Source organism: Vitis riparia, chromosome 7 (genome assembly GCF_004353265.1).
Source record: "Vitis riparia cultivar Riparia Gloire de Montpellier isolate 1030 chromosome 7, EGFV_Vit.rip_1.0, whole genome shotgun sequence".
Lineage (NCBI taxonomy): Eukaryota > Viridiplantae > Streptophyta > Magnoliopsida > Vitales > Vitaceae > Vitis > Vitis riparia.
The window spans coordinates 4330051-4353551 of record NC_048437.1 but is presented as its reverse complement, the minus strand read 5'-3'; the positions used below and the strand labels follow the sequence as shown (position 1 = coordinate 4353551).

Genomic DNA, 23501 nt, shown 5'->3' with positions numbered 1-23501 from the left:
CAATTCACGGTTTGATTTAATAAGGAAAATATAAATATAAAATTTTTTAAATATAATCAAAATTATTTATAATTTTAAGAATTAATCGGTTAAAAGGAATGAGATAATCATTGTATCTATGAATTTAACCTCTTTCATGTTTTTATTTAAAAAGTAATTCACTTTTTTATATAAATGCCTTAATTATTTCAAGTATTTATATAAAATGTTATTTTTATAAGAAAAGAATAATGATATTTTAATCAAAATACAAAAAAAAAAAATGATGAATGATTAGATTTCTAAAATTGGGTTTTCAATAACCCTTCTAATCAAATAATCATAATTTTAATTATATGTATGAGCTTCTTTTTTGAATGAGTTATATATGTATGGATTTGCCTTTTTATCTTATAAACATATTTTAAAGCTGTAAAGACCTTTCAAGTTCAACACACACGCTATCTAGGAGCAGAATGCAGATTGTTATAAACATTGAGGTATTTATTAAAAATTTTAAAATACTTAATTTTATGGAAAAGATAAAGAATTGATATCCTCGAAAAAATTACTTACTTACTCTTTTCATAGGTTTTATGATGTTACCAACCGATTCAATATGTGGTAAAATCATAGCTAGTCAAATTGCTTATGAATTATGATTATAAAATGCAAGTGAACTACATATGGGATAGAAGTAATCATTTGAATGAGAACATATCCAATGGAATCTTCATAAATTAATATTTGGGTATAATCATGCAACCATACCCCACCAATAAAAAAATATAGTTTTTAGAACTTTACTTTTACTTCTTTGACATTTCTTTTAAATATGTTAATGTATTTTCTGATGAAACTTTTTTTAATTTTTATTAAAGCTCTAAAAAACTATATATTTTTTTTATTGGTGGTGTAATTGCTATCTAAAAACTATTGACACAAAGTGAGGGGGCAGTGACAGAAACACAGAGATTAGAGCATCTGATCAGAAAAGAGAAGAGAGGTAGATAGCTCCGAGCCTCCACCATATGTGATTGAGTTTTGAGGTTTGTGGGAGAGAAGATAAAATGGAAGGAATTATAAGTTTCATCTCAACAACTGCAGTTAGACCGGCGAGTCGGGAGGAGTCAACCAAGAGGATTGAGTTAACTCCATGGGACCTCCATGTTCTTCTACTTGGTCCTATCACAAGGGGTCTTCTCTTTCTCAAGCCTACACCCGGACCAGAGGAGAATGGATTACAAACCATGACTGCTATTGTAGATCATTTAAACACCTCACTTTCTCGCACTCTGGACTTCTTCTACCCACTCGCCGGCCGCCTTGGTACCACTGTAACCATGACCTCATCATTCTTTCATTTCGATTGTTCTGTTATTTGCTGCTGGACATCATCCCTAACTTGAAATCAAATAATGGCTTGGGTTATCAGCTTATTGATAGATGTGATGGATACACACAGGCTGGGAACATGATGAAGCCCATTTTCTCATGTTTTGATCATTTCTGAGTTTCTTTGGGTAGAAGGAACTTTAGGACGTGTGCGTGCAAGATCAAGATCTTACTACATTGCTTGATGATTAAAAGGAATATGTTTAGATGTTTTGCAGCTTTTTGCTATCAAAATTTAAATAAAATTTATTGATTTATATATTTATGACATCGACCGTCGGTCCTATTAATGAATCGTGAGCCAGTAACTTTTTCGGTTCAATGACCGGTTTGATTTTGAAAACATTAAGAAAACACACGATATTTTTCATTTTCAATTTTTAATTCACGGATTGATATTATATGGAAAATATAAAAATAAATAAATTAAATTAAAATTTTAAATAATTTTAAGAATTAATTAATTAGAATGGATGAAATAATCCATTTCATCTCTCTCGTGTTTTTATTTAAAGAGTAATTCATTTTTGACATAAATACCTTTACTTATTTCAAGTATTTATATATAATTTAAAAAAAAAGTATTATTTTTATAAGAAAAGAATGATGGTATTTTAATCAAAACATAACAAAAAAAAAGAAGATGAATAATTAAATTTCTAAAATTGGGTTTTCAATGACCCTTCTAATCAAATAATCATAATTTTCAAATAATCATAATTTTAATTATATGTGTGAACTTTTTTTTTGTATGAGTCATGTATGTATGGATATGCTGTTTTTAGAACTTTCTCTCAAAATTTCACACAAAAAATGAGCTCGTTTAGCCGTCGAAATAGTCGCTAACTCTCCCACCCTTGTGCCACTCTTTTCTTTTTATTTATTTTATTCCTTTTAAAAGGTCACTATATATATATATATATATATATATAGTTTATCTTTTCTCAATTCATTTCATTTTTTTTTAATTCAGTTTTCATTCCACTTCATTTTTTTTAAACAATACACAAAATAAATTATCAAACACCATCCCAAAAATTTTAATTTTCTCAAATTTATTATTAAGTAATTTAATTTAATTTTTACTTCATTAGTTCTAATTAATTTTTTTTTCATTTTCTATAATTCTAAAAAATTTTCTACCATAAAGCTGACGTGATACCAAAAATTCAATTTACTTAATTGACCAATAAAATATTTTGAAATCCACCGATCCAAAATTGACACGTGTTCTCCAATTATTTATTTTTTTATTTTTACTTTTCAATCACCATTCAATAAAAAACTTTTCAAACTTGAAATTTTAAACGTAGCCTAAAATACCCTTTCATTACAAAATAAGTGGTGGAAAAAGTGAGAGAAGTGGGTTTTGTGGGTTAGATGATGAGTGGAGCCAAAGGTGGTGGGTATGGTATGAGTTTGGTGAATGTGAAGAACGGAAATTGGTGGGTATGAACGGTGGCCATGGATGCATAGTTCCCTTGCACATGGAGGAAGTGAGAGAAATGGGTTTGATGGGTGAAGGATATTGGTGGACTTATTGAGGAGATGGTGGAGGGGGTAAGTGTGATAGGTATGATGAGTGATTGACTTGAGAAGTTAACCCACCAAGTGCATTAAAACAGAGAATGCCTGACCCAAAAATACATCATAGCCCTCATATATTTAGAAGTTGGAACCAGATTTCATTTTCTTAGCAGGACACTGTGCACCAGATAAATCAACATATTCCCACTTCTCAGAAACCTCCAAGATGAGAAATAACATTGGAATATCTAAAACCCTGTTTCAATCCATCCGCTCATCTTCTCTGTCTAATGCTTCCTCACCCAAAAATATGATCAGTTCCTCCTTAAAAAATGCTCAACTTACCCTCATTCCTTTTTGTTTTTTCTCCTTCCTCTAAGCAAAATCCCTTAAGAACCCTGAATATCCCCTCCAAAAAAAAACTCAAAAACTTTCCAAAACTTTTTCTCTCTTCCTAAGCCCCAACGACTGTAGAATTCCCTTTCCACGTGTCACCCTTATCTCTCTCCCTAACCAACCCAAAAAGAGAAAAAACCACCTTTTGAGAATATTCCTCCAACTGTTGGTCGACCTTCATTTCTCTCTATAGAGAATATCTTTACCCTCTTATCCAAGGGTTACAAGTATTTATTATATATTATCATTTTAAGGTTAGTATGTCCAAAAAATAATTAAAAAAAAAGGTGAGATGCAGAAATTATAAAAAAAAAAAGTGATCAATGCACTTGACAATATCATTTAATATGGTCGGTGTACTTACCCTCAAAATTTGAGGGTAATTTTGGAATAAATTCATAAACACTGTTAAAGTGCATAAATGGTAATAATTTTTCCCATTTTACATCAATAAATGCAAAGTTCTGAAAACAATATTTTGTTCTATTGGTGGTGTATGGTTGCATGATTATCGTTATCTAAAAACTATTTAAGATATTGTCGTAAAAGATGTGTTGAGTGACACAAAGTGAGGGGGGCAGTGACAGAAGCACAGAGATTAGAGCATCTGATCAGAAAAGAGAAGAGCCTCCACCATATGTGATTGAGTTTTGAGGTTTGTGGGAGAGAAAATAAAATGGAAGGAATTATAAGTTTCATCTCAACAACTACAGTTAGACCGGGAAGTCCTGAGGAGTCAACCAAGAGGATTGAGTTAACTCCATGGGACCTCCATGTTCTTCTACTTGGTCCTATCACAAGGGGTCTTCTCTTTCCCAAGCCTACACCCGGACCAGAGGAGAATGGATTACAAACCATGACTGCTATTGTAGATCATTTAAGCACCTCACTTTCTCGCACTCTGGACTTCTTCTACCCACTCGCCGGCCGCCTTGGTACCACTGTAAACGACGACGACGACACCACTTGTTTCTTCATCGACTGCAACGGCGCCGGAGCTCAGTTTATCCATGCAGCGGCCGGCGGTGTCACCGTGGCCGATATACTCGACCCTGTCTATGTTCCTGAGATTGTGTCTTCTTTTTTCTCGCAAGATAAAGTTCAGAACTACCAAGACGTTACCCAGCCGCTGCTCTCGGTGCAAGTGACGGAGCTGGTGGACGGGATCTTTGTTGGTTGCACCCTCAATCGTGTGCTGGCGGATGGAAAGTCCTTCTGGCATTTCTTCAATTCGTGGTCGGAAATCTCTCGGGGTTCCAATAAAATATCCCTATCTCCTGTTTTCAAGCGTTGGTTTGGGGATGATACCCACTACCCCATACGAATTCCTCAGTCAGCTATGGTCTTTGAGCGGCCCACCACATCATCGCCAGTTCAAGAAATGTTTTTTCACTTCTCAAAAGGAAAAATTGCAGGGTTGAAAGCAAGAGCAAATGCAGAAATGGGCACCGACCGAATTTCTTCTTTGCAGGCGCTGATGACCCATTTTTGGCGCTCCACAATTCGTGCTAGGCATCTCCCCGAGGATCAAGAGACTATTTGTACATTAGCAATAGATATGAGACCGAGGCGACATCCACAGATGCCCCAACAATACTTTGGGGTTGCAGTTCAGGGCGGGGTCGTAACAATGAAAGTAGGGGAGCTGCTGGGGATGGGGCTGGGTCATGTGGCTTGGCAAATGAACAAGATTATTTCTACCTTCACTGAAGTAAAAGCCACCAACTTCTTGAAATCTTGGGCGAAAGACCCTAAGCCGGCTACAGATAGCACCATAATGATGAGAATTGCTTTGATCATGGCCGGTTCGCCGCGGTTCAAAGTATACGGCAATGATTTTGGTTGGGGAAGGCCAGTTGCGGTTAGAGGTGGAGGTGGGATCAAGTTGAATGGAAAGGCCACCAGTTTCCAAGGAGCAGAAGAAGGGAGCATTGATATTGAAGCTTGCTTATCGCCTGAGACCTTGAAGGCTCTGATGGAAGATGCAGAGTTCATGGGATGATGGAAGCTGTCACCGCTTCATCTTAATTTCTTTCTTTCACGATAATCTTAGGCCTTGCTTTCAGGAAGTTTGCTTTGATTTTGCTTTTCTCCATCTACGTATTTACATTTCCTACATGTACTTCAACGGTTTAGATTGCATTTTCATAGGGATCAATTCCGATCGTATAATTTTCCTTCAAAATATGTATTACTAATTTAAATATATAGTCCATCATTAACATGCTATACCATTAACATATTTTTAATCAAAATTTTTTAAAAATATAATTTTTTTAATCAAAATTTTTGTTTTACAAAATTAGTAAAACATCAACAAATTTAAAAATAAAGAAAATGAGCAAAAGAAATAAACTTATGATCCATATAATTTGTTTATAGTATATCTCAATATAAGATTCTTATAGCTCATGTAAAAAGATATAAAAATCAATATTTTTAGAATCGGATTTGTCAATGAACAAAAAATGTTACTAATTCACGATCCGGTAATCGGACCGTTGGTTGACGATTGTACCATTTACATCATAAATATATATTTTATTAAAATTATAAATACAAATTAAATTAAAAATTAATAATATTTATTTTTTCATCTTTTATATAAATATATCAATATTTTAAAGTTTATTAAATAAAACATATATAATATTACATATAGAAAATTGAAGTCATTAATTATATATATATATATATATATATATATATATATATGTTATAAATGCTAAAAATATTAGATATTTGAAATGATTTTATTATGTTTTCTACTACAGGTTGGTACAACCTCTACTTTAATTGAAAGCATCTAAACTACTTTATTGGATTATCGGGGATAGAAGTGCTAATTTCCAATATACCCGACAACCAGGAATTATTGCACATGGCCACTGTAAGAACAATGATATAACTTACACTTTTCTAGAATCTCTAGATCAACAAATTCCAACATGTTTGAAAGCTCCTTTATTTTCTACATTAAATTTAGTTTAAAATTAATAACCATCTCCTAAAATTCTATACCTTTGTTTTTTCAACAATATTTAATATTTTTAAAATTTTAAATTATTCATACAGCATAAATATAATACTTTTTATAAATAATTTGTTAATTTATTTGTCCATAAATCAATAATTCTAAGATAATAATTTCTCTTGATTTCAATGAAATTTATGTTTACCTTTTTTAATTTTTTAATTAATTCATTTCTTCATTATGATAAAAAAAAAAATTCAATTTTCCTAATTAAATAATGATAAAATTTATTTTTCAAACGGTAGTCTAATATTTTTCGACACGAAATAAATAATTTATTTTCCTAATATTTTTGGTTTCAGATAACATTGAATTAATAATTATGGTCTAATTTTTTGAACGGTCGATTTTTTACTAGTGATAATATTATAAAGCATATTTACGTAAGAGAAAAAGAGATGACAGAAGTTGGTAGTGTCTCCACAACTACAGTTGGACCTGGGAGTTCCAAACAGTCAATTAAGAGAATTGAGTTTACTCCATGGGAATTTACTCTGATCGGTCCAATCCAAAAGGGTCTTCTCTTTCCCCAACCGCAACACTATAGTATCATGGATCAGTGAATTAAAAACCTCCCTTTCTCGCACTCTAGACTTTTTCTACCCACCCGCCGGCCGCCTTGGCACCACCGTGAACGAGGACAAACCATTTGTTTATATAGGAAGAGTGTATAGTCAAGTCAAAATGTGGTTTTAAAGATAGTAACATGGGTATATTAACTAACTTTCCTTAATCTAATGGGCTTGTGGAAAGGCGCAGGGAAGCCTCACACATCCATGGGTCAAGTCTATTTGAGTGGAGTTTGGGATCGGGCCAAAATTCCTTAATGCAAGGGTTCTCCCTTGTGTACGTGCGAGTTCAACTATTTTTAACAAAATAAAATTATTTTTTTAATTTTATTTCAGTTTGACTTAGCCTTTTTTTTTGGCCAAGTCACCCAGCGGGTCTCTACCTACTATAAAAACAGATCATCCCTCAACTCTTTAAAAAAACTAATTTATAACAAGTTTTCTAAGTCTTTCAATATTCTGTTTTTTGCCCTCCTACAGCAACTGAGCCTGCATCCATTCGCAACAACCCTACATCCATTCGCCACAACAGCAGTCGTGCCTGCTGCATTCCCATTATTGCAATAGTCATGTTTATCTTCGTACTTGCTACATTCCTACATTTATCTGGAGGAAGATTATTTCAGAATCTGGACTGTACACATCTCGTTTGCAGAGTGCACCCAAGACCAAATCCATGAATTGTTGAATCGATAAATCACTTATTCATTAGTGCACCAAACTCATATTAGAGGAGGATGAATTTATTTTAAGGACGGTGCATTGTCATGCCTTAACCTATTATACCTATAAGTTTCCATTTCCTCTTTCTGGTCTTTGCTTGCGTGTATTAGGCTGGGTCAATTCCTCTGCTTTTTTATGCCCTTAGAACAACAGTTTCTTCATCGGCTCTGATGGCGCCGGAGCTCAGTTTATCCATGCAGCTGCCCCTGGCGTCACCTTGGCCGATATCCTTGAGCCTGCCTACGTTTCTCCGATCGTCCATTCTTTTTTCCCACTCGATGGAACTCAGAACTGCAATGGCGTTTCGGAGCCGTTGCTGGCAGTGCAAGTGACTGAGCTTGTTGATGGCGTCTTTATTGGTTGCACTAGCAGTCACATGATTGTGGACGGCACATCCTTCTGGCATTTCTTTGATTCATGGTCGGAAATCTCTCGGGGTTCCAATGAAATAACCCTATCTTCTGCTCTCGATCGCTGGTTTGTTGATGATACCCACTACCCCATCCGAATCCCTTGGTCGCTACTAGTCTTTGCTAGGCTCACAAGCGCGCCAATGCGAGAGGATTTTCCACTTCACAAAAGCAAAAATTGCAGTGCTGAAAGCAAGAGTTAATACAGAAATGGGCAGCCACCAAATTTCCTCTTTGCAAGCCCTCTTGGCCCCATCTTTGGCGATCTGTTATTCGTAACCGGCGTTTACCAGAAGATCAAGAGACTATGTATCGGTTCCCAATAGGTATGAGATCAAGGCTACGTCCACCATTTCCCCTGCAATATTTTGGGGCTCTAGTTCAGCTGGGAGTGGTTACATGAAAGTAGGGGAGCTACTGATGCTGGGTCTGGGTCATGCGGCTTGGCAGTTGAACAAGGTGATTGCTACTTACACTGAAGCAGAAGCCATCAACTACTTGGAATCTTGGGTGAAGAACCCTAAGCCATTTTCAGTTAGGAATAAAATAATCAGGGATTCTTTGTTAGCGAGTAGTTCGCCCAGGTTCAATGTGTATGGTAATGATTTTGGCTGGGGAAGGCCAGTTGCGGTTAGAAGTGGAAGTGCCAACAAGACAAGTGCTAAGACCACCTTATTTCCAGGGGCAGAAGAAGGGAGCATGGATATTGAAGCTTTCTTGGTGCCTGAAATCTTGCAGTCTATGATAGAAGATGCAGAGTTCGTGGAAACTCTCACCATTTGATCTTAATTTCATACTTCTTAGTATTTGCTTTCTTTTGTTGGGCCTTATGATCTTGATTATTTGATGAGATTTATATCTCACACTAAATATATAGTCATCAAATTAAAGTCATTGGTTCTAATTTCTTTTCAATTACAAAATGAATACTCGCATCATATCCGTATATAATATAATTAAAATAATAATAAAAAGATTAGGTTTTGACCGCCAGCCCTCATCTTCATCCTCAACCACCACCATCGTCCAAAGTTATTTTTTTGGGGGAAATATGCTTTTACTTTTTTAAAAAAAAATTCTTAATTAAATAAAAATAATTTTAAATTTTAAAATTTGAGGAGAGTATGTGATTCTAAGGGTGCGTTTGACTAATATTCACTATTTATTGATCCATCCATTAATTAATATTAACTTAATCAATAGATTTTACTTGTGACGTCTTAAACCTTATTAGGAAGGGTAGATGAGGCCAGTGACACAAACACAGAGATCAGAGAATCTGATCAGAAAAGGCAGGCAGATATATAGCTCCAAGCCTCCCATAGATGTGACTGAGTTTTGAGGTTTGTGGTATAGAAGATGGAAGGAATTATAAGTTTCATTTCCACAACTACAGTTAGACCGGCGAGTCCGGAGGAGTCAACCAGGAGGATCGAGTTAACCCCATGGGACCTCCAGTTGCTTCTACTTGGCTCTATCAAAAAGGGCCTTCTCTTTCTCAAGCCGACACCCGGACCAGAGGAGAATGGATTACAAACCATGACTGCTATTGTAGATCATTTAAAGACCTCACTTTCTCGCACTCTGGACTTCTTCTACCCACTCGCCGGCCGCCTTGGTACCACTGTAAACGAAGACGACGACACAACTTGTTTCTTCATCGACTGCAACGGCGCCGGAGCTCAGTTTATCCATGCAGCGGCCGGTGGTGTCACCGTGGCCGATATACTCGACCCTGTCTATGTTCCTAAGATCGTGTCTTCTTTTTTCCCGCTTGATGGAGTTCAGAACTACCACGGCGTTACACAGCCGCTGCTTGCGGTGCAAGTGACGGAGCTGGTGGACGGGATCTTTGTTGGTTGCACCCTCAATCATGTGGTGGGGGATGGAAAGTCCTTCTGGCATTTCTTCAATTCGTGGTCGGAAATCTCTCGGGGTCCCAATAAAATATCCGTATCTCCTGTTTTCAAGCGTTGGTTTGGGGATGAAACCCACTACCCCATACGAATTCCTCGGTCAGCAATGGTCTTTGATCGGCCCATCACATCATCACCAGTTCAAGAAATGGTTTTTCGCTCCGCAAAAGAAAAAATTGCAGGGTTGAAAGCAAGAGCAAATGCAGAAATGGGCACCGACCGAATTTCTTCTTTACAGGCGCTGCTGGCCCATCTTTGGCGCTGCACAATTCGTACTAGGCGTCTCCCAGAAGATCAAGAGACTAGCTATCATTTATGCATAGATATGAGAACGAGGCGACGTCCACAGATGCCCCAGCAATACTTTGGGGTTGCACTTCAGCGCGGGACCTTAACCATGAAAGTGGGGGAGCTGCTGGGGATGGGTCTGGGTCATGTGGCTTGGCAAATGAATAAGATGATTTCTACCTTCACTGAAGTGGAAGCCACCAACTTCTTGGAATCTTGGGCGAAAGACCCTAAGCCGATTTCATATAGCACCGTCACTATGAGTAATGCTTTTATCATGGCCAGTTCGCCGCGGTTCAACGTGTACGGCACTGATTTTGGTTGGGGAAGGCCAGTTGCTGTTAGAAGTGGAGGTGGGATCAAGTTGGATGGAAAGACCACCATTTCCCAAGGAGCAGAAGAAGGGAGCATTGATATTGAAGTTTGCTCATCGCCTGAGACCTTGCAGGCTATGTTGGAAGATGCAGACTTCATGGAAGCTGTCACTGCTTCATCTAATTTTTTTGTTTAATTATAATCTCAGCCCTTGCCTTCGGGGAGTTTGCTTCATTTGATTTCTTGTAGCTTTTTTCTTGACTCAAGTTCTATTTTGACCTTTCTTGTGTAGCATTTTTATAGGGATAGATTCCAATCCTATTATAATTTTCCTTCAAAATATTACTAATTTAAAGATAGACTCTAGCATTAACATGCCATACAAGATGATCGATAATAGAGAATTTTAGATGGAGGTCAATGTTCTTTTCTTTTTCACAATAGTAAGCCCATACTTCAATTGATACCATTCCAAATACTTTGTTGGGATTGCCCGGGTAGAAGTTCTGTTAACGAGAAACAGTTTTTTATTATTCAAAACAAAAAAAATATGTTGAATTTATTTTTAAGAATATAAAATATAATATTTTCAAAAAAACATCTTTTAGTTATTTTTACTTATTTTTTATAATTATTTTAAAAAATAATTATACAAATATATGAATGATTAAAAATAAACACTAGATATATCAATTATTTTTAAAATATATTTAAAACAAATTAAAAATATTTTAAATTTTCAAATAAAATTTTATTTTTTTAAATTATTTTCAAAAACCACTATCAACCAAACTTTATACAAGTGTTTTACAACTTTTAATAATTTCTCATTCACAATTTCCTAATTAATTCTTTTCTTTGTTAAAAACTTCAATTTTTCTAATTAAATAATAATAAAAAATGGTAGGCTAAGGATCTTCAACATGAAATAAAATTTTCTTTTTTTAAGATAAGATAAAATAAATATCATCTATGATTTCTTGTTTTAACGTAATATTTTATTTCAGTCTTAAATAAAATAAATGGCTGAAAGTTTGTTTCTTCAACTTGCCAGCTGTGGCTGTCATTGTGGGTACCAAAGCTCAGCAAAATCCATTTCTTTATATTTATTAATTAGAATATGCTCAAGTGGCAGACAACTAGTGCCTTCCTGATAAAAAGCAAATACCGGCAGTGTGCAAGTGGCCGGAGTCAGTCGAATCCAAATAAAGATTAGGTAAAGCATTGAGCGGGATTTTGATTTTCTTTTTAAAAGACCCATAAGGCAGAAATTGGTATTATCTCCACAACTACAGTTGCACCTGCGAGTCCGAACCAGTCAACTAAGAGGATTGAGTTTACTTCATGGAACTTCAGTTTCCTCTGGTCGGTCCCATCCAAAAGGGTCTTCTCTTTCTCCAGCCTACACCCCAACCACAAGACCATAGTATCATAGATCATTTGAAAACCTCCCTTTCTAGCACTCTAGACTTTTTCTACCCACTTGCATGCCGCCTTGGCACCTCCGTGAACGACGACAATACCATTTATTTCTTCATCGACTGTAATGGCCCCGGCCGGAGCTCAGTTTATCCATGCAGCTGCCCATGGCGTCACCGTGGCCGATATCCTTGAGCCTGCCTACGTTCCTCCGATCGTCCATTCTTTTTTTCCACTCCATAGAACTCAGAACTGCAATGGCGTTTCGGAACCGTTGCTGGTGACTGAGCTTGTTGATGGCGTCTTTATTGGTTCCACTATCAATCACATGATCGTGGACGGCACATTCTTCTGGTATTTCTTCAATTCATGGTCGGAAATCTCTCGGGGTTCCAATGAAATAACCCTATCTCCCGTTCTCGATCGCTGGTTTGTTGATGATCCCACTACCCCATACGAATTCCTCGGTCGCTACTAGTCTGCTAGGCGCACAAGTGCACCACTGCAAGAGAGGATTTTCCACTTCACAAAAGGAAAAAAATGCAGTGCTCAAAGCAAGAGCTAATGCAAAAATGGGCACCCACAAAATTTCCTCTTTGCAAGCCCTCTTGGCCCATCTTTGGCGATCCGTTATTCGTAACAGGCGTTTACTAGAGGATCAAGAGACTATGTACCGGTTCCCAACAGGTATGAGCCCAAGGCTGCGTCCTCCATTGCCCCAGCAATATTTTGGGGCTCCAGTTCAACTGGGAATGGTTACGATGAAAGAAGGGGAGCTACTGAAGCTGGGTCTTGATCATGCGGCTTGGCAGTTGAACAAGGTGATTTCTACTTACACTGAAGCAGAAGCTAGCCATCAACTTCTTGGAATCTTGGGTGAAGATCCCTAAGCCATCAACTTCTTTGTTATGCGAGTGTTTTACAAATTCTGACAATGAAAATTTTTGTTTATCTTTCACAATTTCTTAATTAATTATTTTCTTCATTATCATTAAAAATAAAAAATAAAAAATCAATTTTCCTAATTAAATAATAATAAATTTATTTTTCAAACGGTACGTAGTCTAATAATCTTCAACATGAAATAAATACTTTTTTTTCCTAATTTTTTTGCTTCAGATAACATCAAAGAAATATCACCTATGATTTCTTCTTTTTAGGTAATATTTTATTTCCCTATTTTATTCCAATCTTAAATAAAATAAATTAATATTTATGATCAACTATTTTGTTTATAAGTAATTTTTTAATGGTAAATCATTTTTTTACTAGTGATAATATTATGAAACATATGCTTTTTAAATATAGCTTTTTTAATTAATTTATTTTATTTCACTATCATAAATAAATTTTATATAAACAATTTTTAGAAGAATATATATATATATTAAGTAAATACGTTGAAGTGACAGTCTGTAAGTGTGTTTCTTTAACCTGCCAGCTGTGGCTTTCTCATCGTGGGTGAGCCTTTGGGAAGCTCAGCAAAATCCATTTCTTTTATATTTACTAGGAGGTCTGAAAGTGATACTTGGACAAAGAACACCACATTACAGCCTTTTGAAGGGAGGTCTCATGGCAACTATAGGAATGGCAATTTCGCGGATTTTCTAGGTCACCCGCCCCGACCTGCTCCTATTGGAACGGGTATAGGAACATGGAAATCGGGGATGGGCCGAGTTCAGGTTTTTTCTAAAAACCCGAATCAGGTTCGGGGCGGGATTGGGTTTAGTTATAATTTGACCCGCTCCGCGCCCGCCCGAATATGAAATTACAACTTTACCCCCCCCCACCCCCACCTATAAATATTTGCTTCCTCTTCTCATTTCAGGTCTTCTTCTCTCATTTTAGGGTTCTCGTTCCTGTCGACTCTCAATGCAGAAATCCATAAGATAATCCATTCGAAAATCCATTCAATAATCTCATTTCCTTCATCTCCTCTCGATTCATCCCCTCTCGATTCATCCTTGTTTATCCCATATTCACAAGAATCGCAACTATTAGCAGTCTCATGAGTTTACGCTACTGTCATTTTCACCATAGGAATCATATCTTCACGTATCTACAAACCGGTATGATTTTTTGTTGATTTTTTGGTTGAATGATGCCTTGATTTGGTATTGTAGTCCGTTTCTAATTTGGGAAAGAGATACGAGATTTAGGATTTTTCCATTTCCAGTTTCAGATTACTGAAGGATTTTTTTTTTCTATTAGTTTTCGGGTTGCTATTTAGGGTTTTGAATCTGTTTCTTGCGAATCTTAATAGGGACAAAGCAACTCTTATCGTCAAATGCTTCCACTCCATTCATATTGTTCTAGGGTTTCTTTAATTGTTGCTTGCTAACCTTTGAATTTGTAATGTGTAGCAATTATTTTATCTTTATGCACTTGCATTGTGTTTTCAATTTAATAATTTGAGTCTTGATCTAACCATGCTTTTCATGTTACAGAAGCTATAGCTATCACAGTTCCCAATCGATTCTTGATGATTGCTACCAGTGGAGGCTTAAATCAACAGAGAACTGGGGTAATTCTTGTAGCATTCATATTATATATTAGTTAAAATTTATCCAAGTTTAGATCCTTACCTATAAAAAAAAAAAAAAAAAAAAAAAAAAAAAAAAAAAAGCATGTTTATACCTGGGTCAGGCCGAGCCGGGGATGAGATTTTAATTTTAACTCCATAACGACGATGGGAATGCCCCGGGTTTGGGACGGGATGAGAAATAACTAAATATTTTGGGACGGGAATGGGATAAGGATGACCCGTCCCAAACCCGCCCGTTGTCATTCCTAGGCAACTATACCAAACCAAAAAGAGACAAGACGGATATGCAAATCAACACTAAAGCCCGTAAGCTCAGGACATTCGATTACAACATCCCCATATCAAAACAACTAATTTGTCTCCAAATTAGCAACTAAACCCCATAAATTTTCGGGCCATTAAAAAGCACATTTTCACCCTCAAACCCGTAAAAAATGAGATTGATTGACTAGAGACTATAAGAGATTCATCTTCGACAAGATATGAAGAAAAAGATCAAAATTCGCCAAGGAACTAATCGTTGATCACTCTTTAGTCTCTTTTCAAGTTTTAACCCTATGAAACTACTCTCTAATATGAAAATATTAAACAAATGGTAAAAGAAAAACTCAAAAGGCATGAAATACCAATTATTTTAAGATTACATTACAAACTTTGAAATATGCAAAGATGTTTTTTTCATCCTTTCAAAAATGATTTTTAATTTTTGTCAAAAAATTTATTAAAAAAAAAAATACTATCAAATGAACTTTTTCTCTAACTTATATACACAGGTTACATTTCTTACATTTTAGTTCATTTATTTATTTATATTATAATTCCATATGTTTGTAACTTTATCCATTAACCTAAATTTAATCATATATTTTCAAATATTGAAATTACAAGTTCATTACTTATCAAATCAATACTCTAAATTGGCACCCTAAAATTTTCCTTTTATATGGAATACCGTTTACTTTACATTCCCCCACAAAGAGGAGCAAAACAATTTAGATATTTTGCAAAAGAAATAAAAAAGGCACCAAATGAAATTTGTTTTCCATATTTGAGAGTTTATCTTAATTTGAATTCTTTGCAAAAATAGGAGAGGAGAGATTGAGATTCATATAACCAATGATAATAATTTCTTAAAAAGTCAAGGGTGTATTTTGGTAACCATTCTTCAAAATAGTTTTTTATTTTTGGGAACAAAAAATACCTATTTTAGATATATAAAAAAAAGTTTGATTTTAAAATTTTCAAAAAATCATTTTTATGATTTTTTTTTTAATTTTTAAAATAAGGTGTTTTCACATAACACTAAAAAAAACTTTTCTTTTGCTTTTAGAACTACATAAAGACCAAAATAAAAAATAAAAATCATAAAAACATTGTAATGCAATTTTTTTTTATATACTTTAATACTTAACATTATATAAAAAAAATTGAAAACAACTAAATTTTATTTCAAAAAATAAGTTTTTATTAAAAATATTCTTTAAATTAGAGAAAGTATTTCCTATTTATAAAATTAAATATATATATATATATTTTTTTTTACAATAAGTGCCTAAGGGCATATCCATTAATGCATGGACCCAAAAAATTGGTAGTACTTCAAAAAAATAATAGAACCCCTCAGTATTACTCCATCGAGGACTCTATATTTAATTGTCTTTATTGCTATGAAATGATCTTATCGGGTCAGCCAACTTTCATGTCGCGTTTGATTTCCACGTGCTCCGAGTCTGGAAACTTCGAAGAAAACCCCTTACATTTGCATATTTGGGTGTAGGCCAAGGTGGCTTGGGCACAGAGATGTGGTGGCACGGACTCAGTGAACTGAACAATTTCTTACTCTAATATTTCTGGTCTCCGTTTATGTATTATATTGATCACTCTTGCTTAGAGATAGATAATTGCCATGGTTGGATAATTATTTAAATGATTTGGTATAAAACAACAATTAGTGGATGGAAATTGAACCAAAACGAAACTCCATTGTTGATGTCAAAGATAAGCTCCAGCGTATGAAAGCAGCTCACACAGAGGAGACAAGCCCTAAGATTCTATACAAAGAAATTAAGATCAAATGGTGACAGCCTCCATGAACTCTGCATCTTCCATCATAGCCTCCAAGGTCTCCGGCGATAAGCAAACCTGGATATCGATGCTTCCTTCTTCAGATCCCGGGAAAAAGGTAGTCTTTCCATCCAACTTGTTCCCACATCCACTTCTAACCGCAACTGGCTTTCCCCATCCAAAATCAGCACCATACACATGGAACTGCGGAGAATTGCTCATGTACAAAGAATCATTAATCATCGTTGTCCCACCTCCAAGCAGCTTGGGGTTCTTCACCCAAGATTCCAAGAATTTGGTGGCTCCTTCTTCAGTGTAGGCAGCGACAGTCTTGTTCACCTGCCAAGCCGCATGACCCAAACTCAACTCCAACAACTCACCCGCTTTCATCGTTACGGTTCCGGGCTGAACTGCAACCCCAAAATATTGCTGGGGCAATGGTGGACGCAGCCTTGGTCTGATACCTATTGGGAAGTTATATCTAGTCTCTTGATCCTCTGCAAGACCCCTGTTACGAATTACGGATCGCCAAAGATGGGCCAAGAGGGCTTGCGAAGAGGAGATTTGGTCGGTGCCCATTTCTGCATTAGCTCTTGCTTTGAGCGTAGCGATTTTTTCTTTTGTGAAGTGGAAAACTTTTTCTTGCAACGGTGGCGTAGTGGGTATAGCAGAGACTAGTGCCGACTGAGGAATTTGTATGGAGTAGTGGGTATCATCCACAAACCAAGGCTTGAAAATAGGAGGAAGGGATATGTTATTGGAACTCCGAGAGGCTTCTGACCATGAATTGAAGAAATGCCAGAAGGAAGTGCCGTCTGCAACCATGTGATTGACAGTGCAACCGATAAAGATCCCATCAACAAGCTCAGTCACTTGCACTGCAAGGAGTGGCTCGGAGACGCCTGCAGAGTTGCGGACTCCATGGAGTGGGAAAAAGGAAAGGACGATTCGAGGAACATAGGCAGGCTCAAGGACATCGGCCACGGTGACGTCATGCGCAGCAGCATGGACAAACTGAGCTCCGGCGCCATTACAGTTGATGAAGAAACTAGTAGTATTGTCGTCGTTTACGGTGGCGCCAAGGCGGCCGGCCAGTGGGTAGAACGAGTCTAGAGTGCGAGAGAGAGAGGTTTTCAAATGATCTATGATGCTGCTATTCTCTTGTGGTGGGGTTGAAGGCTTGAGAAAGAGGAGACCCTGTTGGATGGAACTAAGGAGAAGAAGCTGAAGCTCCCATGGAGTTAACTCAATCCTCTGAGTTGACTCGTTCTGACTCGCCGGTACGACTGTAGTAGTGGAGATGATGCTGATGCCTGCCATAAACTTGTCTGCCACAATGTCCAAATCACAGCTAGCCTATGTTAATAAATAGACTGCACTTGAATGTGTCAGAATTGAAAATATTATAATCAATTTTTAGTGGAAAATTATGGAAAAAGTTTCCTCACCTCCCATGACCATCATACCTTTTCTCCTATCTCATAGAAAATGCCACTAATCCAAAACCATAAGAGTAATGGGTCACGATTAATGGTGTTATAAATTTAATTCTCAATAAATAAAAAAATGTGAAAAGTTTGATCCCTCGTATGATTCATGTGTTGACAAGACTCCTAATGCTAAAAGTTTCATCTAAACTAACAAATATCGAAATAATTGATTCAATTTTCAATAATAAAAAAAGTGATTTTAAAAATCAATCTTATTTTTCCGATTCTCAATTTTCTTGTTTCCTAATAGTTATAAACTGAATTAAACCCTTTATGTATAATTGTTTAATATTTGATCATTCTGTTTATATTTAATTTTATTATAATGATTCATTATTTTATATTATAATTAAATTAATTTTAAATATATTTTTATCATCAAATTTGAATTAATTTTAAAAACAAATTATACATAAAACCCTATGTAAATTCAACAAATTAATGAGTCTTGGATTCAAAACAAAAACAAATTTACTTTATATGTTCGAATTTTTTTAGTCCACTTCATACTCACATGGGCCTGTCAATTACAGCTATTTACCCGTAAACAATACATCACCATCTATTATTATTTAATATATTTGAAGAATTTTTAAAATCATAATTTCAATTCGAAGAGTAACATTCCTCCTCATGCCTTATCAGACCATCCTATCTTTATTGAAGTGGCCAATGGTGAATGAAAATTAAAAACAAATATTAAAAAAGTGAAAAAGGTAAACTCTAATATAATTTTTTTTATCTTTAATTAACCCTTTACCTATCATTCAAAAAAAAAAGTTTTAAATATAATAATAAATTTTTATTTATTCTAACAATCAATTGAATAGAACTGTAATACAGATGAGCCAACCCACCCAACCAATGATTTAATTGGTGTAAAATTTTACTTTTATTAAGTTATTATTTATATGAATTAGGTGATGTTTGTTTTTTTGGTTGATTAAAAAAATTAAATATTATTTGATTTTTTTATTTGATTAAAAATAATATAATTATTTATTTCAATCAATATAATTAAATTAAACTTATTAATAATAAATTTATTTTAATTGATATTAAAATATTATTTTTATCTAAATATAAAAATTAAATATTTTAACATTTTTTATTCAATTAAAAAACAAATACTATCTTTTGGTATTAATTGAATTTATGAAAAGCAGTCAAAACCTAATATTTATATTATTATTTTAATTATATTATATATTATTTAATATAAAATATGAGAAATATAAAAATAATTTTTAAATATTAAAATCAACATTTCTAACATTACCATAATAAATTTTAATTTATCTATGTAATAAAATATTATTAGATAATATATTTGATATTTGTTAATATTATTTATTAATTAATATCATCATCTTGATTGATAAAAAATCATAAATTTAAAATAATAAAACTAAATCTTCATCATCATTAGACAATTTAGTTGAAATAGTCATTAAATGAAAATTAAATAATTGTCAGAAATAAATATGTATATTAATTTTAGTTTTTATATACTAATTTTATTATTTGAAAGAAAAATATTTGAAGATCCCTATATACATGTAATATTGAAAAAATGATTAAATTATAAAAACATATTTGATTATAAAAAGAATGAAATCTAAATTATGTATGTAACATTGTTTATTACTCTCATTTTTTGGTATGTACTTATTCTATATCATGGTGGGATTGTTATTTTTATTTGGATCTTAACCGTGTTAAATATTAGCGTAGACCCCTTTTGTGGGGCCTCGGGAGAGAGGTTTTTTTTTTTTCTTCTTTGCATTTCTTTTTTGAAATAAGAGGGCCCTTTTCTCCCGGAAACCGGCTACATGGGCATGGCAGGGGCCATGCTGGCTCATGGAGGAATAGTAGGGTTGGTGATGGCTTGCTGAGGAAGACATAAACAGGGGTGTTGGGAGATATTTGAGGAGCAAGAAGAAAGTCGGAGGGGCAGAGGTTTTTCTGGAAGAAAAGGCTTAAAGAAGGAGAGGAGGATCATCGTGGTGGGGGGTAGCAGAGAACTTTTTTAAAAAAAAAAACTGAGGGTAGGAGTTGTCTGGAGCTTGAGAGGACTTTGGAGGAAGGTGAGCATCTCGGGAGGAAAACTTGGAGATAGGCTGGTCTTGCTGGAAAAGGATTTTCTCGGGTACGAATGCTACGGGTTTATTATTTGTTCTTGACTGTTTATCACTTTTCCATGTCCCTTGTTGATATTTGAACGTTCATTAACTTGTTCGGGGTGGATAATGAAGGCCACTGGAAAAGGATGTTCCCAGAGGGCTCACTGATGACTCATGAAGTGAAGCCTTTGAGAATCACCTTTACTCGTTTTCTTTTATGTTCTATTTTCTATGGATTCTTCTTTGTAGTGGCCGCTATTTGTTTCTAAGCCTTGCTCAATGCAATGGCTGTGAAAAGGCATATCCAAGTCTGGCTGCACACTCCCACAGAGATCTATCAGGGTCAAAAGGGACGTATTGGGTTTTGAGAGATGTTTTGTAGAGGTTGTTTTGGCTGAAGAAGTAAACCAGCCGAAGACATCCAGAGATGAGACTTGCTTGAGCCGAGAAGGATTCTGGAGAACAAGCTTTGCCCGGGAAATAAGAAGAACCTGAGACATAAAGAATTGTGGGCAGCTTGGGAAGAAGATCATCTGGAGAATGTCCGGATGCATGGAGCTCTGAGATGCTTGACACTCCTTTTTGGGGATTTGGATGACACAGTAGTGCCAAAACTAGCGCCTGTTTTGTTCCCATGCTCACATACAATTGTTTCGTTTCCTCAGATTTATGACGAACCTTTGCTCACAAAAGCATTTTTAATAGTTTATGCTTGCACTTCCTTGTTGGGTGTGATGGCTGGTGTATATGAGACAGAAACCAGTAATTTTGATGATACTAATGCTTAGAACATGGATGGATCAGTTCTCTACCATCTTAGGGCCCCCGGCGCAGTCTGAAAATCCTGATGATTGGAGCATTAGAATGGAGGTTTTAAAGTGTTTGAATAAGTTTGACCAGATTTTCCCAAGCCTCACGGAAATAGACTTTAAGGTTGTTGGGGGACCTTTGTGGCAGACATTTGTATCATCTTTAAGAGTGTATGAACCGCTATCAGTTGGAGGTGCAGATGATCCTCATGAGGGAAGATATGACTTTGATGGTGCAAAAGAAAAAAAAAAGCCTTGAATCCTTTATAATCCAATTATTTGCGTTGCTGTTGACCATTGTGGGTGGCAGAAGATTGGCAAAGGTTGTTGCAAATAGATTTAGTGAGTCACACGGGAAAAGGAGTTCATTCACTTGCATCTAAGGCCCCACGTGGATTAGCTTGATGGGAAAATGGGTTTGTATGGGTTTGTGGCCTTTTTTTTTATTGTTATTATTTATTTGTATGCTTTTCTCAAGTACACGCCTGTTGCGAGGCCATTCCTATTTTTATCATTTTCTTAGTTTTTCCAACTTTTGATGCCAAAGATTCATTTTCAAAATTTTATTTTTAATTTAATTATTTAAAAAAAAACTCCCATTAAATATATATATATATATATATATATAGTTTTCAAAACTTTGACCGTCGGGGATATCCTTAATTCTGTCTACGTTCCTAGGATCGTGTCTTCCTTTTTTCCACTTAATGAAACTCAGAACTACCATGGCGTTTCGGAGCCGTTGCTTGCAGTACAAGTGACGGAGCTGGTGGACGGCATCTTTATTGGTTGCACCATGAATCATGTGGTCGCGGATGGAACTTCCTTCTGGCATTTCTTCAATTCGTGGTCCGAAATCTCTCGGGGTTCCGACAAGATATTCCTATCTCCTGTTTTCAAGCATTGGCTTGTGCCTCGTACCCATTTCCCCATACGAATTCCTCAGTCAGCACTAGTCTTTGGTAAGGTCCCTTCATCACCAACCCAAGAAAGAGTTTTCCATTTCACAAAAGAACAAATTGCAGTGTTGAAAGCAAAAGCTAATACAGAAATGGGCACCAACCGAATTTCCTCTTTGCAAGCGCTGTTGGCCCATCTTTGGGTATCGGTAATTCGTAACAGGCGCCTTCCAGAGGATCAAGAGACTAAGTATATAATCCCAATAGATATGAGGCCAAGGGTGCATCCACCATTGCCTCAACAATATTTTGGGGTTGCAGTTCTGGGCGGGAACGTGACAATGAAAGCAGGTGAGCTACTGGAGCTGGGTCTGGGTCATACGGCTTGGCAGATGAACAAGATGATTTCTACCTTTACTGAAGTAGAAGCCACCAACTTCTTCGAATCTTGGGCGAAGAACCCTAAGCTGGTCATACCTTTGAAGGCAATGATCGGTGATGTTCTCGTGACGAGCAGTTCGCCGCGATTCAACGTCTACGGTACTGATTATGGTTGGGGAAGGCCAGTTGCGGTTAGAAGCGGACGTGGCAGTAAACGTGATGGGGAAGACCACCGTTTTTCAAGGGGCTGAAGAAGGAAGTATTGACATTGAAGCTTGCATATCGCCGGAGACCTTGGAAGTTATGATGGAAGATGCAGAGTTCATGGATGCTGTCACCATTTGATTTCGATGTTTAGAATCGAAGGGTTTGGGTTTTTGGAGCCTTGACATCCATTCTCATTTTCCACCCTTGACTACATTTCAATGTTTTTAACCAAAGCATTAAAATCGGTGTACAGGAATGGTAGTCAAATATTTATAACAAAAATTCTATCACGGTTCAAGAGTTGAATAAGTGGTTCAACCGTGTTAGATGTTATATATTATTAAAATTTAAAATCAATAATATTTATTTCTTTCATCTCTTATCTAAATTTACAAAAATTTCAAATTTTATCAAATAAAACATAAATAATATTTAAATATGAAAAATATATTGAAAATAGAAAAAAAAAATCATGTATATTTATCATTCATATTATTTTTTAAAATAATATATGTAATTTATTTATTTATTTATTTTTAATCAATTTTAACACAAAGGGTTTTCTTTTTCTATTTTTTAATTTAGAAAGAAGTTTAAAAAATATAAACAAAGGGACCTTTTATTCTTTTCTTTTTTTTTCTTTTTCTTGTTTTTATTTTTGGGATTGAGATAAGAATAGACACTTTTTCTTGTTAAGAATACAAAATAAATCAATTTATAATTTTGTGCTATATATATATGGTTCACGAAAGTATCAAGGAAAAAATAAGATATGAAAAATATATATATTTTAGTTTTATTATTAAAAATATAAAATCAAATTAAATATTATTAAATTAGTTAAAAATTTAATTAAATAAATTTAAAATAATATATAAAAATAATTTATTCATTTTGGGCATATATATATATATATATATATATATATATATATATATATTTTATTTATTGTTCCTCTTTATTTTAACTTAAAATCTATTTCCCACTTAATTATGTTTTTTTTCTTACTTTT

At 35.1% G+C, this 23501-nt stretch overlaps 5 protein-coding genes and 1 pseudogene across 5 annotated transcripts; 5 read left to right on the top strand and 1 right to left on the bottom strand.

Moving 5' to 3' along the window:
- Positions 1-965: 965 nt before the first annotated feature.
- On the top strand, positions 966-5519 carry LOC117917732 (uncharacterized acetyltransferase At3g50280-like). Its single transcript, XM_034834103.1, has 2 exons — positions 966-1308; positions 4233-5519. The coding sequence occupies exons 1-2, from the start codon at positions 1050-1052 to the stop codon at positions 5297-5299; spliced, it is 1326 nt and encodes a 441-aa protein (XP_034689994.1). The 5' UTR covers positions 966-1049; the 3' UTR covers positions 5300-5519.
- Positions 5520-7037: 1518 nt separating this feature from the next.
- Positions 7038-8816, top strand: LOC117917243 (uncharacterized acetyltransferase At3g50280-like). The gene is made up of 4 exons (XM_034833452.1): positions 7038-7041; positions 7381-7481; positions 7769-8100; positions 8360-8816. The coding sequence occupies exons 1-4, from the start codon at positions 7038-7040 to the stop codon at positions 8814-8816; spliced, it is 894 nt and encodes a 297-aa protein (XP_034689343.1).
- Positions 8817-9308: 492 nt separating this feature from the next.
- Positions 9309-10860, top strand: LOC117917731 (protein ENHANCED PSEUDOMONAS SUSCEPTIBILITY 1-like). Its single transcript, XM_034834102.1, has one exon. It carries the CDS (start codon positions 9393-9395, stop codon positions 10746-10748), a length of 1356 nt encoding a protein of 451 aa, XP_034689993.1. The 5' UTR covers positions 9309-9392; the 3' UTR covers positions 10749-10860.
- A 1025-nt stretch (positions 10861-11885) lies between these two features.
- LOC117919328 (uncharacterized acetyltransferase At3g50280-like) lies at positions 11886-12880 on the top strand. Its single transcript, XM_034836502.1, has one exon. The coding sequence runs from the start codon at positions 12099-12101 to the stop codon at positions 12447-12449; it is 351 nt and encodes a 116-aa protein (XP_034692393.1). The 5' UTR covers positions 11886-12098; the 3' UTR covers positions 12450-12880.
- A 3588-nt stretch (positions 12881-16468) lies between these two features.
- On the bottom strand, positions 16469-17900 carry LOC117917237 (uncharacterized acetyltransferase At3g50280-like). Its single transcript, XM_034833440.1, has one exon. It carries the CDS (start codon positions 17898-17900, stop codon positions 16587-16589), a length of 1314 nt encoding a protein of 437 aa, XP_034689331.1. The 3' UTR covers positions 16469-16586.
- A 3088-nt stretch (positions 17901-20988) lies between these two features.
- LOC117917236 lies at positions 20989-22766 on the top strand (annotated as a pseudogene).
- The last annotated feature ends 735 nt before the right edge of the window (positions 22767-23501 follow it).